The sequence below is a fragment of the Fringilla coelebs genome (assembly GCF_963513975.1).
Source record: "Fringilla coelebs genome assembly, chromosome: 12".
Taxonomy (NCBI): Eukaryota; Metazoa; Chordata; class Aves; order Passeriformes; family Fringillidae; genus Fringilla; species Fringilla coelebs.
In genome coordinates, this window is record NC_140038.1 from 8820035 (window position 1) to 8838232 (window position 18198).

Consider the following 18198-nt stretch of genomic DNA (forward strand, 5'->3'; position numbering starts at 1 on the left):
TCATCTCAGTACTTGTCCAATTTTGACAGTTCTCCATATGAGTTTGAAGCAGTATATCTTGTTTGTTCAGCATCCCTTTGAAGTGATGTTCATTTCTCCAATTTCTCTGAATTGGAGATGGTAACAGCATAAACTTGCTGTGATTTACACTGGTAAAGTGTAAATATATATACTTCAAATCTGTTTCCAATATATGAAGATTCATAGTAAAAAAAGCTCATCCTGTAGTCAAGCAAGCTTTGTCACCTAGCAGCTCAAACAGTAGCCCTGTTTCAGCTTCAATTTCTGCTGATAATTTTAACTACTTCCTTTCCTTCCACTTCTCTCCTGAGTTTCACAGGTTAGCCCATTCTCACTCTGTTGACTGCCACAGAGAAGCTAAGTGTTTCAGAAAGCAAGATTTCTAGCTTTTTAATTATTTGGTTATTCTTCTTTAATTATTTAAATGCAAGTTATCAATATCATTATAATACCCTCAATAAACCCTAAGATGGCACGTTACTTTACAGATACCAGCCATGAAAATACTGCAATGAGTAACAGGGCAGGTTTTCTTTACACTTTTCATGATATTCCTTGCCATTACATTCTGCAATCAGTTAAATTTAGTGTAGGGAGGATGTGTGTTTAAATATACTCTGATGAACATGTCTTCCGGGACTTAAATAGTAGGGCAATCTTCCCTATTTGCTCTAGCAGATATTTTTAGTGCTGCTGCTCACTAGTTTTCAACCTAACTTCAGAACAGACTCTTCAGATAGCATTCCTTTTCAATATTTTTGTTGCCAACTTTTCAGCTTCTATGGCATAGTTAGCAAGTGTTTGCTTAAAATGAGCCAAAAAATACTTATCTAATATTATGAAAAGCACCACATGCTTGGATATTTGAGGACATACATCTCTGCAATGTTTTTTCTCTTGCCCCATGGTGAACCCTTCTCTACATTATTAAAACTGCTGGTTTTAGGCCTTTAATTAAGACTCTAGTTTAAAACAGGGTATGCCAACTATATTATGGATATTTTCTCAAACACAGTACAAACACAAGCAACAAATAGCACAAAATTAAGAAAGAAAACCCCAAACATTAAATGCCTGATGTATTTGGTACCACCTAACCTGATCAAACCTCTGGTACAGAAGTCTTTAGCTAGCTCACTAGTGAAAATATAGATGTAGCTACACAGGTGTTCATGCAGAAGGAAGCTGAATTAAAGATTAAAACACACAGGGACTAAAGGAAAGAGCAAAAATATCTACCCTATGGCTAGGGGACAGACAAGACTGATAGAGGTTTAACTGAATCTGAAAAGCAGGCAGGCAGACAGCAGTTAGAAGCAGACACGTTTGACAATTAAGTGACTTGGTCACCTAACGCTTGTTAAATAGAATAACCAGATGGTCTAGAAGGGCTTTCTGTGTATATGAAGGCACCAACAGAGATGCATTACCAGTAATTAGCAAGCGAAACTTACCCACTAAATCTAATATTAATGAAATCATAATCATTGGCTCAAGCTTTATGTGTGGTTTTATTCCAAAACAAAACATAGAGCTGAAAGGACTTGTTATACCAATGCAGCCCACTAGAGGTCAAGTTACAACCAGAAGTTTAAAATACATTTAGTAATAAAGGGCAAAATTTAGGCCACCATCCTCATGTATTACTAGATTCATTCAGGGTGCCACATATATCATAAATCCTTCAGAAAAAACTCTGGAGTACAGAGATACAAAGCAGATTAAATAATTGTTCCCATAATCCATTATATAAGTGTTCCCATAATCCATTAATTAGATGGATTGGATTATTGGACTGGAGAAACTTTCTTTATTAAAATACCATGGTATGAAGACTGTAAATTCTCTTTTAGACCAGCTAGGATGCTTAAAAACAGTGATAATGGTGAACTAAACTAAAACCAAAACCTCAAGACTTGATATGTCTGATACAACAGCAGAATTTTAATCCCTCTGTGTAAAAGACACTAGCATCACACATCTGGTCATGCAGAAGGGCTGCATCAGAACCTTATAAAACAAAGCATATGTAAATACATATAAATACAAATGCAGAAAGAATGCCTTAGATTTGAGTGGTTTCTAAACATTTGATATCTTGAGTGTATGATGTCCAGATACAAATCAAAGGTTATCTCATGAACACCCATCATCTGTGCAGTAGGAGCCTCATCTAATAGAGCCATCAGCTTTGTAAAGCTCCAATTTAAACTTATCTATTTCCCATTCCATTCTTTGAATTACAGCCTTCTGACCACAGAACAGTTTCCTGACACACAGGTAGCCTGTAACCTAAAGCATTTATCCAGCAAAATTCCACTTAAAATTTTACAGGAAATGGCAGCAGCTAAGACAGTGTCACCAGACCAGGATAAGAAGAGACGAGCAGTGAAAACCTGTGCTTGCTCACCTATTTCTGTGAGGAAATATATTAAACAAACAAACAAAAACCTAATCTAAATCTCCCAAAACCAGAACAAAGCAATAAAGGCCAGCTTTTGCTTCCACTTCTGTACAGGAAGGAGACCGTTGACAAGTAGAGTGCATCATATCAGAGGTACCCTCTGATCGGTTCAAACTGAGCTGGAAGCTGTGTTGCATTTCCTGAACACCAATGAAGAGGTACAGAACTAGTGTCAGCCTAAAGATCACAGTATATAACCCACAGCCAGTGCATTAAACTGCTTTCATCTACTCTTTCTGCTTCGCTGGCTCCAGATGCTTAACTCAACTTCCACTGTAACAAAGGTGGCATAAGGCAACTACACAAAGAACACAGTTCTGTTTGGATTATGTACTAAAAGAATCAATGCTCCCCAAAGACTCTGAGTTGTTTTACTACATCTCACCTCCTCAACCATATGCTTGACTTTCTTCTGCTGGCAGTGGACCATGTCATCCAGATGCTTGATCCGCTCTCTCAAGCTGGCTGCTACCTCCTCCAAATGCTGTGACCTGACAAAACATGCAAGGATCAAGCCTGTAAGTGGGGAGCTATGCAGTATAAGCAGAACAAGAACAACCCCCACAATCCACCATAAATCAGGACGGGCAAGTCAAATTGCACTGACAGATGTCAAATTGTCCAAAGTACACTTTAATGTGATCTTAGTCCAAGTGGCTGTCTCCACCCAAGTTATCTCACCTTTGTCTTGCATACTGACACGCTTACTCAGAGCCTGAAGTGCTGACAATTAAACAATGTGACACAACTCATCTCAAGGTGTGTTTTCCTTAAGTGAAAGGCTTTTAGACAACTAGATCTTTAGCTTCAGAGAGACACATTTAGCCTGACTTACTACTACCTGCAAATATTTTGGAAATGTATGCTAAACAAAATCCAGGAAGCAGGTCTGCTTTCAAAGCTGTCTTACTGCAGGGGAGCCTTGAGTCAAGAATTTGGCAGAGCTGCCAACAGCAGCAGAATGCTAACTGGAATAGTATTAACTCCTCAGCAGTCAGCAGGAATGCATAAGTTTGTGCATACAGCTCTTCCGATAGATTATGCATTTTTTCAAATCTTTTTAATACAGAAAGTGAACTCCTACAGAACTCTTGCCACAAGTTGGTTTGGCAGCTTGTCAGAAAAGTAGCTGTAGAATATGCAAGGAAACCAGAGTGAAGCTTTTCTGTAAGTTTTTGTCTCTTTGGCCATGGGAATCTCCATTTTTATCTGAATGTCCAATTCTTAAAATTTGTCAAAGAAAGCAATTTCTTGCTTACAAACTAAACTGCTGTACTCCTAGGTTCAGGACTGGACAGAATTTGAGAATGGGAGGAGGGGAATCAAAAACAAAAAGGCTTTTTTCATCTTGGTCTGTGTGCAGCAGAAAAAAAACTGTTAAAGCTGCAAATAGAAAAACCATTCTAAGACAAAGCAGCAGATGGCAAACTGTAAGACATGATTCCAGTGAATGACTGAATTGTATCCTGTTTTCCCCCAAAAGAGTCTCTATTAACAGTGAAGTACTCTGCAGAAATGTAACTGCATCACTTTGACAAGGACTCAAAAAATTCAAAGCATTGCTGCAGGTTTTTCAGTTGTGTGTATTAACATCTCATAAAACTTTAATTCTTATTGTAATTGCAATTGTAGAACATATTTTGTATCTCATTGGAAGAGTCAGTATCTTAAGCATTGATAGCAATGGAGAAATGGAACAGACATCCTTCCTAAGGTGGAGCTTGAGTGTCTGATAAGGTACAGACAGGTAAAGACAACTGAAGAATAAACCAGCATCATCTGAACACAGATTCATGGCTTGCATGGCATAGATTGCAACTGTGAGTGTGCTTGCATTGCACAAATTCCTGCCTGACCTCTGCCTTTACCCTTTTACTGCAGCATAACTTTTCACACTGTAAAGGATTCACTGAAGCAAGAAGTGGCTGTGTTATTCAGAGGTAAAGGAAAACAGCAATTATCTTTCATCTCCATATTCTATGTTGTATGCGAGCGACATCTGTTCACTTGAAGTTATTATTTTAACAGGCTGCTGTGAAAAGCCATTCTTATTCTGAAACCAGAGAAGCTGGTCACAGATCAATACAAGGCACTGAGAAGCTCTCAGCAGGGACCTCCTTTCATGTTTATGCTTCCAAAAGAACAGCAGGAAACCCAAAACCTTAAAACTTAATTTCTGCCACAGAACCATAAGTAGTAATCAAGTACTATTATTCAGTCTCTGGTTATACTTCATCTTCACCCACTGAAGCAGTGTCATACAAACCTTTGAGTTTAGATAGTGAAAGTATTCATAGTCAGGATCATACTTTTCTGAATTTGGGAATGCATGTTTAAGAAAAATGCAAGCTATAGATATGTCACACCTTGTTCCACCTACAATGAACTCTGCAAATTAACAAACAACTTTTCAGAAAAGATGCATGAAGGTGGTCATTCTTGAAAAAAATAATTGTCCTGATATTTTACATGTCAATAAACCTACATTCAGATGGACAATCCCTACCAGACTGCAGTTTTAAAGTTAGAAAAGGCAAATTTCAGATGTCTACAAAAACAAAAAAACCCACATTTCCTAGCAATAGTTGAAGTTCCACAAGCAAGTTATATCTCACCTTTCACTGTCAGAGTTGTTTTCAGATTTTGCTCCAGATATTTGTAGTTCATTTAATTCAAGTTGTTTTTGCAGCTGGTGACGTTCCTAAACAAGAAAACTTCATTCACTTCTCCATGTATCAAAATGTAAAGGCTTCACAAAGCATATTTCATTGCAATTCAAAACATAATTTGTGAAATTAAAATAGAAACTGATTAAACAAAATTCATGCATTTGCTATAGCCAAGGAGGACAAAATACATAATAATAAAATCAATTTCCCAGCTATGCATGGAAAAAAGATCAGTTTTCAATTTCCTGTATGAAGATGTACAGCTGTACTTCAAACTGAATTTTTTTCAATAAAAAGATGAGTCATCAAAATCTTTAACTACATAAAGTCAAATTGTCCACTTTATTACTCCAAAAAGATTTCCCAATCCAAGGCTGAGCTAAAAGGTATTGCTGCCTTTCCTTCTCCCAGAGTATTCCTGTTTATTTTTAAGTTCCCACCAGCACAGTGCTGGTGAAGATCTGTGAGGACTTAGGGTCTGAGTCAAACAAGTTAACAGAGAAGTGTAAGTGTGTTAACCACCTTGAGGGCAATTTAAGAGGCATTCAGTCTCACTGGGTGAGTATGAGCCAGATAAGAGCAGATTAAAGAACTAATGTGAAGAAACTCCTTTGTACTTGTGAACTGTACTGCAATCCTACATTCACTGCATAATACTTAAAAGTTGCAGGCTGAAGACCAGATGAAGTTAATGGAGCTATTATTAGGTTGAGTAATTTCTCAGTGTAATCATTAATTCTACTAATGGATTTGCAAGCATTAGACAAAAGGGACTCAATGCACATTAGACTAACCACTCAAGCCAAAAAGACTGGCTTATAAAAATCTATTTCTCAGTAGAGACTGATATTTAATATGTACTACAATAAAGTGAAATTAGAGAAAAAAAACACTTCATTGGAAAGAGCAGAAGATTGTACTCCCTCCCCTGACTAAAACACTCTCTGCTCCTGTATTAGAGATAGTGAGGCATGAATCTTTAAAGATGAGTTGCCTGCTATTGAATGAAATGAGAAATACCAAAGGACATCCAAGACCATCTCATAGTCATGGCAACCAAGGCTGCCCTTGAGCTTCACATTCCCCAGCAGCTCCTCCTTGTTGGTGAGAACAAGGTTGAGAACAGCACCTTTCCTCACTGGCTTCCCTATCAACTGGAGAAGGAAGTTATCATCAGCACATTCCAGGAACCTGGATGGCTTATGCTCTACTGTGTTGTCCCTCCAAATGATATCAGCGTGGTTGAAAATCCCCATTCAGGGGCTTGTGAACAAGAGGCTGCTCCCATTGTCTGTAAAGGGCCTCTTCCTTTCAGTCTTCCTGGCTGGGTAGCCCCCCACTCTGACATCACCTGTCCCTGCCCTCCCTTCCATCCTGACCCTGCAGGTTCTCCATCAACTTCTTACCCATCACCAGACCTACCACAGCAACATTTCTAAGAGACTCTGGGTCATTTATGATTATTACTTGATTAGTCTTAAGACACCTTGCACACTGAAGAGACACTGAATGGTTTTTAAATTCTCTCTTTAAAATAATGGTTCATTTCCTACATAAATGCTGCCCTGTAAGGACCACCAGGAAGAGAGAACCACCTCCTCATCACAGGGTCTCTATGGCAATCCAGGTGCATTTCCTGATATAAATACAGTAACTAAGATGCAAACAGCAGTGCTATGTCACTGAGCAGGGAGCTGAGCAGCAGAACAATAACAACTGGAATTTCCTCCATGCACTTGGTGCATTTCCTGTCAAGACAGCAGTCAGCTCTCCTACCTCTTCCATGCGTTCAATCAGCCGGTCCAGCTCACCAATTCTCTGGTCTTTCTCCTGTATGCTTGTTTCTGTAATCTGCATCTTCTTGTTTGCCTCTTCAATAGCCTTCAGAAGCCGATTTGTTTCCTCCTACAAACAAAAACATTTACAGTCACATTAGCATCTAAGGTAATAATGAGGAATATTTCTTCTTCTTTTCAGATCTAGGGCCAGGCTAACAGCTTTTAAAGAGCTCAGAGCTTTTCACTACACCTGCTCAGAAATCTGGGAGAGTTATGACCCTGAGAGTGAATTATATAGAGCAAAAGATTAGGGGTACTTTGAAATACACAGGTATTAGTAAAGCATCATTATGACAATCCAAGAGAAACTTTTACCCATTTCTTAGATAGCTGATTTCCCTTCCCTTTCCCCAAAGATGCTTTTAAATAAAGCATGAGAAAAATATGCCACTGCAAAGGACAGCTTTCTAAACACCATAGTTGGACATGTTCAGCTTTGTACTTTCCTTATATGTAAAGCAATATGAATAAAAAGGAGGATCTATCTTCAATCTCCATCATTATCTGACTCTATAATTTTAAAAAATGCAACAACTGACTACTCATAAAAAGGTTTAACTTGGGGGTGGAGGGAAACTGGGGGATAGGAGATTTCTTGCTCCAGTAGCATCCAGTGAAGTTGTTCCCTTTCTCCTTCTTAAACTGTCACTTGTTAAAATTTGACATTACGTTTGCCTTTTTTAGAGAATCAGAAGTTTAAAAAGCCTACTTTATCCTATTTCTAGATTTTGAAATCTAGACTATCATTGATATTACTATGTTTGAACACATATTTTTCTTAGTCCTACAACCCAAAATGTTTGGAAAGCTTAGTAACTATGGCACAACTAATCACAGAGACAGAAGTGAAGGAACTTGCATCAGCTCTGGAGTATGAAGCAATTGAGAAACGGCATCCAAGCTAAGCACTGCTCTTACAGACTGGCTCTACATACCAGGAGCATTTCTTTCTCAGCCTTGTGTTTCTGTTCCTCCTCTCGCATTTTTTCCTCATACTGACTGTAGAGCTTTCTGGTCATCTCTCTCATGACTTCAGCATTGGCTTCCTGTGATGATTCCACCTATGAGAAAGGAAGGTTGCCCATCAGTAAGTACAGTATTGCTGGCAGCAGGAGAAAGAGTTCACATGATAAGAAAATAAGAGTTTGAAGTTAAGCTCCCCCTTGTTATAAATCTGACATTGCAAAAGTAGATTTCCATTTGCATCAAGACCATTTACAGCATTCTGCCAGTATTCACATAATTTGAATCTGTAGAAGTTACTGTTCCATAAAGTTTCATGTTGTCTGAATTGAGCTCATTTAGTCATTGCTGATCCAAGATCAGGACCTGCCTCTTTGCTGAACCATTCCATAACAGCCTCCAAGTCACTTGGTTTGTTTCCCCATTGAAACGATATTGTCCTCCCCCATTCTACTGAAGCATGGACTAGAGATGGACTAGACTCAACTCCTCTTTCTAAATGACCATGAACACTCAAAGCAATACTTTATTGCAGTACTTTCCCTGCAATCAAAACAAAAATTAAAATTCTCAGGTGTGTGGAAGGGTTAATTTTTAACAACAGAACCAGAAACTTTACTAGAGCTATGGGGAAGAAGGCAGAATGGTAGTTCAGAGACAGGATTTCCTGTGTTGGCTGAAAACACTGATTGAACCACACCCTCAGTAATTAAACACCAGATAGGATCTTCACAGCTTAGGTCCATCTACTACCTAAACCACAATAAAAGTGAAGTGAAACAGCTAGTACAGAACTTAGTTCTCCTCCTAGAGATGCTGTGAATCAGCCAAGGTTATAGTGAAATGCTGTGGGAGCTACAAAAGTGTCAGGAAGAGGAGGAATAAAGTGCTCCCTGCTGATCACCACACTTAACACAGCTACAAAATACAGAGTTCTGATGATTAAGGTTTTGGGTTGGATTTTTTTTCTATTTCAAGGACCAAAAGGTTTAGTAAACCCTTGGGTGCATCTTGCATGGCAGAAACAAGCTTGTTTAGTATCATGTAGAAAAACAGTGTTTCATTCTTTGAAAAGGGATGAGCCCTGAAGGACTCCACTTGTACTGCAATTGTCCCCTCTGTCATCTCACCTAGGCCAACCCTGGGGCACAGGTAGTGACCTGCACTTCATGAGAGGGTGTGGAGGTAAATGAACCTTCCACATTTCAGGAAGCCTGAAAGAATTGTATCATTTAGAGAAAGCCAATCATTAAACCCCAGATTCCTCAAGATACACTGAAATGGAACAGGATCTCTCACCTTTTATCTCCATCATTTCTTCCCCTACACCTTAAGCAATGAGGACAGTAAAAGCAAGCATTAAAAAAAAGTGGATGTATCAGGGCATCTGTTATAATAAGCAACATCTCCACTCTAAGTTATTACAGATTTATGAATAAATCAAACATCTTTAATAAACCCCCACAGGTGTGTTCTCCACTCAGAGTGTAATCATGGTACACAGCAGTTACTGCTTTTCAACACTAACCTCCCAGATGCCACACCATCCCCTGCATTCACTCCTAGAATGAATTCCCAGAAGTCACCTGGGAATTCCCTTGGCACCTTTTGAGACACAATTTTATATTTAACTGTCAAAGACAGTAATGAGGTATATTATTCACTAACTTGGTACTAAAACTGAAAGTGTGAGGGCAGAATTTACACTTTTGCTGCATAAATGCGGGGCATGTATTCTGCAGAGCCTGACATGCTTGAAGATAAACAAATCCTTATGCATTCAGTTTAAGTGAGACTTAAGCTGCAGTTCCTTGCCCTTAAAAGCAGACATACCTTTCCCTGACTTGCTGGGGCATGTCCTAAATATTATAGTGAAGCCCAAATTTCTTTTTTAGAATCTTAATTGCATCATCTTTGCATCTGATACTTGGTTTTTCCCTCTTTTTATTTCCTGCTGACAACAACAGGTGCAAAATACAGCTACTTTTACAGCCTGTAGAGCTTCACTGTGAGAGGAAAGCAGAACATGAAATGCATTTAGGTTTTCTTGTTTAACCATTCATCATTAAGCCTAAGTGCTAGCCACTAGCAAAACAGCCAGAAAGAAATACCTTCTCTCACAAGATTAAACAAGAATGTAGCTACAGTCACCTTAATTTCAGAAACTTTATCAAACATAGAAACAAATTTTTCAAATTTTGATGAATTCTGATGTAGTACTATATCCCAGTTGGTCTACTTTGAGCAATTTTAACAGAGACAAAGGTTTTTGAGGGGGAGAGGGTATTGTTTGTTTTGTTTGGGTTTTTTGTGGGCTTGGTTTTTTTGACATTAAAGGAATACATTTGGCTGATGAGGGGAGAACATAGTCAAGCTTTCTATCATATTAAACATTGCAGTTTGTGTTTTACTCCCTTGCATTTCTCTGAAAGAAATAGCTTAATTCTCTTTTGAAGATGCTTGCTGTTACCTGCTGACCACATGCTCATGAGACTAAACAGACTACCTATTAAAAATGGTGCAATACCAAAGAAACTCAACACCAAGAAATTCAGGTAGCAATGTGCAGAGTTGTAATATTCTTTCACTTAATAATTATGGATACTAATAACCCTTTAATAGTTTGAATTTTCACCTACCAACATCTCTGACTCTTATGTTACATCCCATATTATGGGAAGACTGCCTGTCGCCAGCTGACATTCTTTGTTATTAAATCAGTATTGATTCACAGGAACAAGGGAGCTCAAGGGCATGACAAGGGCATGAAGAATGAAGAACCCTTTACAGATAAGGCCAAAGAATTTATTTTAAATCCACCTAATGCCCTTACTGTGCAGTCTTTTTAGGGGAGTTTATATAATATACCTTTAACTTCAGTAACTGATTTTCAATTTGTGCCGTTTCCAGTTGCTTTTGCTTCTCTCTCAGCTTTTCCATAGATTGCTCGTGTGTATGTTTTAAATTCCTTATTTGTTCCCTTATGTCTGTGTTCTCCAATGTAACATCCACTAGAGTTTTCTAGAAGAAAGAGTCAAAGCACATATTAAAAATCAGAAACAATTTGATGAATTAATATAGGCAAGATATTACGAAACAGCACATTTAAAGAGCTTTCTGACATAATAATGCAGTGTGAACAGTTTTGCAAGTTTTAACATTTAAAATTATGGCTTTTGGTTTCGCTAGAAGGTGTTTCTGTGAGGAGCATACTCAGTGAAATCGAGTCCTGGAACACTATTTAAAAAAAAAAAAAAAGGAACATGGATACATTTCAGCATGAATAATCTTCCCTTCTCTCTGAGGGCCATGCCATACATACAAAATGCAGTGGACTGAAAACATGAAAGTAATGTACAAGAACGTAACATTCTTGTTACATACAAGAAAGCAGGGACATTAAGTTGTTCAGCTCAGATACCTGGGAATTTAGAAATCTTTAAAAATTAAAATTCATTCCCACTTCATCCTCCCCCCTGCATTTCACAGGTATGTAAAATCTCACAAGTGTCTGGCATCCAAACATGCCACTTCATTTCTCTTACCAACTGAAGGCAGAACTAAGTCAGGAGATGCACCATTTTGCACTATACAGACCAAATACCATTTTCACCTTAGATCCTTCATAGAGACCTGACTTGGGGTATTAGTCTGCTGCATATCAGTATCTCATTATTGTACAGTATTTTTAATTTTTTTAAACACAAGAATTTCTGGAACGTTTTTCTTTGTTTCCTAAATTAGGTGCTTTAGATATTCAAGACAGTACTTTATGGTGTTCTTAGTGGTAGAACCTGTATCTGTCATCCATGTTTCCTGTATGTTTTGAAATCCATGTTAGCAAAGGCAGCTGTGAGCTGGGAAGCAGCTATGAAGATGTACCTGCAAGTCTATTGATGCTGATGTCAAGGAGCTGTTCATTTCGCTAAAGCTATCTAAGGCTGCAGCCTGCACTCGCACATGATTCTCTAAGGATTCCTGATGAGCATTTGTCACCTGAGCAGGGAAAAAAAAAAGAAATTTTATATAGAAAAATGACCAAGTTTACCTATTCTTTCCAAGAGAGCTACAGAAGAAAAAGACACCAAGGTCGTTTTCACAGTACTAGGATGCTTAAAATATACAGGCCTCAAAGTATAATCTTACAAACAAACAAAACTTAAAATCCAAATAATCTAACAGAAATAAGGCACGAGTATCTAAGTTTATTGTTAGTCTCCAATCACTGTATAAGCTGTTCTTTTTGAAAGGACAAGACAAGAGGACAATTGGCAGCTGTCTATTCAGACAGATTATATACATAGAGTGGGCAGATTGTAAAATTCAGAGTGAAAAGCAGAAGAATGCAAGAAATAAGGAAATCTAGAACTGTGAATTGTAGAAGAGCCTTAATTAAGAAGGAACTGACTAATCAGTTACATAGAGAAGCAACATCAAGAAGACATAAGGATGAAACAGTACAAAGCAGGAAGGGGAAGCCAGAGGGTTTTGTTGTGTGAAAATTAGTCATTTTTGATAGGTACTCACACACATGCTTAAAAACTGAGAGGGGGGAAGGGAAAGACACAAAACGACATCATTCAAGAAGAGACCAAAACTCAAACAGTGTAAATAATTGTGAATGATCCAATAATAAAGAGGAAAAGAGTGTTACTAATGAAAGCCAGCCAGCTCACATTCTTAGGTGGACCAGATTTGCTTCTTGATAAAAAGAGAAGAACACCAGGGACTGATAGAGGGGACAAGCGTGTAGCAACCAAGCCATACACAGATGAGGGCAGCACAGGGAGTAAAGGCCAAGCAGTCACTGTTAACCTTCCATAAATGTGTGCTCATGTATAACAAACGAAAGCAGAAATGCTTCGGATGGATTAAGAAAGTTACAAGGTAAGAACTTGTGAGAAGAAGCCCAGGGCAGGATACTGGAAGAACAAATTTCAAACAAACTTTATGAACAAAAAGTTGTCCTGGAAATTAGAAAGATAAAAGCACAGTGATTGAAAGCTGAAGCAAAGAGTATAGAAAGGATTTTGAACAGGATTCGGAAATAGCACAAAAGACAACAGTCATGTAAAACCAAAATCAGCTCCCAAATAACTAACCAAACAAAAAGCTCACAATATTAGGAAGAACAACACTTGTGCTTCCTTTCAGGCAGTCTAGAGTACTAAAAAAAGGGAAGGATGTCTCCTAATGTGCCATTTATGTCAGAAGGAAGCTTCATGAACTGCTAATTTGCTGGAGAACTAGATATTCTGTCAGAGCTGGTCAGAAACCCTTCATTAAAGAAGAATTTCTGACTCATGCAGGATTTCTACTGGTCTGACAGAAGTTCTGGAAGTGCAGGATATCATCACTGCTATTCAGTAAAGATCAGCAGCAAAGACAACAAAGCTGCACCTGAATCAGCATTTACCACATGCATGCTGGGGGGAGAGTGAGTCTTGTTGGCAGCACTATGACTATTTAACACAGTTTGCAGAAATTGAGTTTTTTCTCTCTCTTCCTCTCAAGTCAGGGCGATTTTTTTTTCTATTTTTTGAGACCAGTTGCACAGAATGAAAGTACCAGTTTACAGTAAGTTCTGAATTTTGTACCTAATACAGCATGCAGGGAACTGGCAGCCTCCAAATGAGGATGGCAGAAGGGCACAAGTCAAGGTCTCAGTCCCTTGAAGTCAGAATACTTTTAATTGCCAAAGCTTCCTCTGAACCAGAGCTGTGTAAATCAATGCTGAACATAAATTCAAAGCAAGTTTTCAGGGGGATTTTTTGGATCAAACAACTCAGCAGTTTAATATGAAGGCTATTTACAGAGTGCAACAGCTTTTATTGCTAAAGCAGCATGTCAGAAGAAAGGTCATTTTATTGAATAACCATTGAAATGTTCCATTAAAAACCAAAAGGTTGAGACATTTTTAGCACTTCAATACCAATGAATATTGCTACTTCTTTTACTTAATGTTTAAACAACAGAGTCAGTAAAACAGAGCAAAGTGTTGAAATAACTCCAAGTTATCAGTTTCTCCTAATTTGATTCACCTGCAAGCTGTTACATCCATCTCCATTAATTACCAACACACACTGGCAATGGTATCAAAATCATTCTTTTATTTCCAAGAATTTCCAGCCAGTTAGTAATTTCATAAGCAAAATTATCCCTGTCCTTCCTGGATGGAAAAATAAATAACAAAAGAAAACTACAGATGTCACATAAACCAGTGATTTGGAGTGGTTTGGGAGATTAGTTCTGTTCTGCTAAAGCAAAAGAAAAGTTTCTAGATAACACTGGGACACTTATTCCCATATGCTTTCCCTGCAAATGAATGGGTACTTACTTTCAGTTCATTTGTAAGCTGCTGTATTTTTCGTTTCATTTCATCATATTCACCATACATTTTCTTTCTTACTTTTTCCAGAGTTGCTCTCACCTGGTGTCAGAAAAACCAAACGCCTTTATCAAAATTTAGGATTATACAGTTCATATAGTAGGACATTCTTTTTTTCTCTATGTTCTTCATTGTTACTTTCCATAATTTCCACTGTTAATCTACCACTGCATAACAGCAATTTATTCTCAAGAAAAAGACAAAAACTTAAGTCTGAAGATTTGTCTTCATAGGGATGATACAAATAACTGTCACTATGAGTAATTCCAAACCTCTCTGTAATGCTTAAACACTTGCAAATTACTAATTTAGATAAATTAATTTCTTTTAAATATCTATAAGTCATTCTAATCTGATTACTAAATGAATTAAAAGTAATTTTGATTTGATCATATATTGTTTTATTTCTGAAAAAAGGCATGGGCTTAGTGTACCTCCATACTTTTAGAAGTGGTTGGTTTCCCCTGGGTATCCTTTGCAGATAAACACTTTTAATTTCAGTCTTTTAGACTTGTATCTAACTAAACAACAAACTAGCTGACATTTACCACTGCAATTTCAAATCTGAAGAATGGAGAATTCAATTTAATTTCAAGAACTATGGATACAAATTATTCCTTGCCTTTCTAGGAAAAAAAACCCACTCAAAAACCCCCGAAGTTGACTTCCAGTTTGGCTTTACATGCCACTGCAGTCATGTTTGCCTACAGCCTAAATAAGTCAACCTCTTTTTTTCCCTTCCTCACCTCTACCAAGCACAGGCTGATTGCAGATCATTTAGGTCAGTGAGTTTACTGCGTCTGCACAGTGGGGCGAGGGCAAAACTTCAGCAGGAGGTGTTTTTAGCAGCTCTGCACAGAATGCCCCCACTGCCTCCCAGAAAGAGGGGCACTGGCCACCAGACCTATGCAAGGAGTGCTCCCTACCCATGGGCTCCCTTTGGGATGAGGAAGAGAGGAAGGAGCTGACTCCTGCCCGGCACCTCAGGAAAGCACCGCTCACCCTGTGCCTCCCCACGCACAAGCAGAGGCACACGCACACACCCTCCCGCAAGATGCAAATTTGACTCAGGCAGAGGAAGCTGTCAGCAACTCTGGCATGGCCCATCATTTTTGGTCTATTTGAGTCAGCAAATACATGGGACAAGCTGAAGACTCTTGTTTAAGGCTCTGCTTTTAAAGACGACGCTACTCTAGCAGACCAAAGATCACAAAGTAGCAGAGCTGAACACGGCTTCCAGAAGACAGAAGAGCAAAAGCCAGCACGTCTCCTCCCGTGTCTCTCCCACTTTTTCCTGAAACCATCAGCACCCTGAATGCACAAGCAAGACATGCAGTTCACATGTGTCCCTCCATAAAGGACAGACAAGGGCAGAGATATGGTCGCAGCCCAAGCAATCCCCAGGTACCACAGACAGAGCAGTTTGGAGCTGGCCCTGCTGTGTGCCAATTCTCCTGTCCCATGACACCGTCCCAGCAGGGCAGAGAAAATACCTAGGCAGGAAAACAGCGGCCAAGGCAGCTTGTGTGTCTCAGGAGCACCACAGCACTGACAGACCCGGCCAGTCCCTAAGCTCAGCTCGAGAGTGGTGAACACCGGGAGCCCGCAAACTGGGAGTACCCAGGGAGAGAAACAAGCGCTGATAGCCACAGAGCAGGCAGGCAAGGAGCACACATGATTACAGCGCTTTACACTGCTCCCTTGACTCAGGGCTCCTCCCTCCTCTACCAACTCAGTTTGCACTTGGATCAGGGTAACACAATAAACTCTGACCAACAGCCTCCTGGGTGGTGAAGGTGGATGGAAAGAGGTCAGATTATTTGCGCTGAGGTAATTAGGGTGTTACTGCCACAGCCTGAGAGCCAAAGACTGATGGGCAAAGAGATGCTGAGTTTCAAAAACAGAAAAAATTCAAGCAGGATCAGAAATGCATTTTTTGTTTTTTGGCGATCTTCTGCCAACTGTGATAAATGACAGGCACTGAGAAAGTAGTACAAAGACATCCTTATCAGGCTGACTATTTTGAGGCCGCCCCAAGATATACCCAAGTGACTTTACTATGTCACCTAATTTAGAAGCCATTTCAAAGCTGGGGATTTTGGGGTGGAGGAAGCAGAGGAAGAGAGAGACTTCATCCTTTCAGGTGTCTCCTCACATAGCTTCTTCCATCAGCAAGCACAGTACCCAGGTATAGAGCATACTTTTTTCCCAACTCAAATACTACTAAGGACAGCCTCTAGCTTCAGAGTAGGTTCCCAGTTTGAACTGAGATGTTGGGCTAGACATCAGTCATCCCATTATATTCTCACAGCTCTACTTATATGGAAATATATGGATATATGGAAAGGGTATTTAACAAATTTTGAGGTGAAAATGTAACTCACTTCTTTAATGTAATTCATCTCCTCTTTCAGCTGATCAGCTGACCAGCCATAAACCACCATTTCTCTCTTATGGTTGTTGTCGGTTCGGTGCACAACACCATACACCATCCCATGAGAGAGCTTCCCTGGAGACATCCCATTTGGTACATGGTAGAGCTCCTAAAATTAAAAAAAAAAAAAATCAGTACTAGAATAAAAAAAAACCAAATAAAACTACAGTAACTTAGGGCCAGGAGAGACACCAATTATAGTGAAAGCACAACAGTACGTATGAACACTAACTCCCAAACATTTTGGAGTCAATCTGTCAGCCTTCATGTTTCAGGAAAGAACAATGACCAACTTATAATTGATAAAGAATACAGAGATGTCTAATTACCACTGCCTTCAATGGAAGTCATGTAGGCACAGCTAGGGACAACAGGCTGATTTGTACAAGGACAGGTAGAGGCATGTAAGAAAATGTTAAACTGGCTTATTTTCATTCACCACCAGATGCTACTTTTCTGCATTCTTGCAGAACACTGTCAGGTCTCTAGTTCCCTCTGTACTCTTGCAACCAAAGAAGTATCCCTCATTTCCCACACTCCCTGCTGCAGGAAACAAAAATTCACAAGTTTACTCAAAAAAATATTGAAAGTTCTAAGAAACCGAAATTAAAGCATTTAGGCAGTGCTCTTTAAAAGAGAAAGATAAAGCAGAATTTGGAAACACAGCTGTTACTGATAAGCTTTGCACATTGTGTTTGAAAGGTCAGTTCTAGAGAAAAATCAGGCATAGATTGTTTTACTGAACTTACTTCTTATGCTGGATATACCAGATACAGGTCCACTTGAGGACATTTATAATATTGACTTTAGAATATGTTTTGTTTTGGTTTTTTTATTCTAAGCACTGTCTAAATACTCTCTTTCACACCAAACAGAGGCTTAAAGAGACAACGCTCAGCATCTTATATCCATCTGCAGCTGCATCCTAGAGACTTCCAGTCCCTACACCATGACGGTGAAGGGAGGACACCATCTGCAGCCTAAAGCAGCAGCACTCTCAGTTTTTAGGAGCCAAACCAACACAACTATGCTGGCAATATAAGAATAAATACTTCTTTAGGCAGGGGCAAAATTAACAGGAAAACTTACTTGTATTAAGAAAAATTGACAGACATTTGTTTTATATTGTGTCCTTCCCACACGGCACTGACTGATTTTCCTCAACACTGTAAATCTTACACGCTCTTCTTTATCACATCATTCATAGTTTAAGCATGTTGCTGAAGCTCTGGGTGTGTGTGTGCAGGGCTGGGAGGGGAGCAATCACAGAGCAGACACCCAATAAAGAACATTTCAGGCATAGACTAACAAAGCTGTAAGCCTTCATTTGAAAAGAAAGCTTTAAAACCACTTAATGAAGAAAACATTGGGCAACCAGCCCTACCTATACATGATGTAATTTTGCACTTTGAAAACATTAT

General features: G+C 39.0%; 1 protein-coding gene across 2 annotated transcripts in view; it reads right to left on the reverse strand.

Moving 5' to 3' along the window:
- Positions 1–18198, reverse strand: part of MYZAP (myocardial zonula adherens protein) — a 42414-nt gene that overhangs the window by 12124 nt on the left and 12092 nt on the right. For both annotated transcript variants that reach the window (XM_084214039.1, XM_084214040.1), the window contains exons 3-10: positions 16728–16886; positions 14293–14385; positions 11838–11951; positions 10824–10976; positions 7928–8053; positions 6931–7059; positions 5101–5186; positions 2871–2976 (exon numbers count right to left, since the gene is read on the reverse strand). In XM_084214039.1, coding sequence (XP_084070165.1) covers positions 2871–2976; positions 5101–5186; positions 6931–7059; positions 7928–8053; positions 10824–10976; positions 11838–11951; positions 14293–14385; positions 16728–16886 — 966 coding nt within the window. The remainder of the gene's footprint in view (positions 1–2870; positions 2977–5100; positions 5187–6930; positions 7060–7927; positions 8054–10823; positions 10977–11837; positions 11952–14292; positions 14386–16727; positions 16887–18198) is intronic.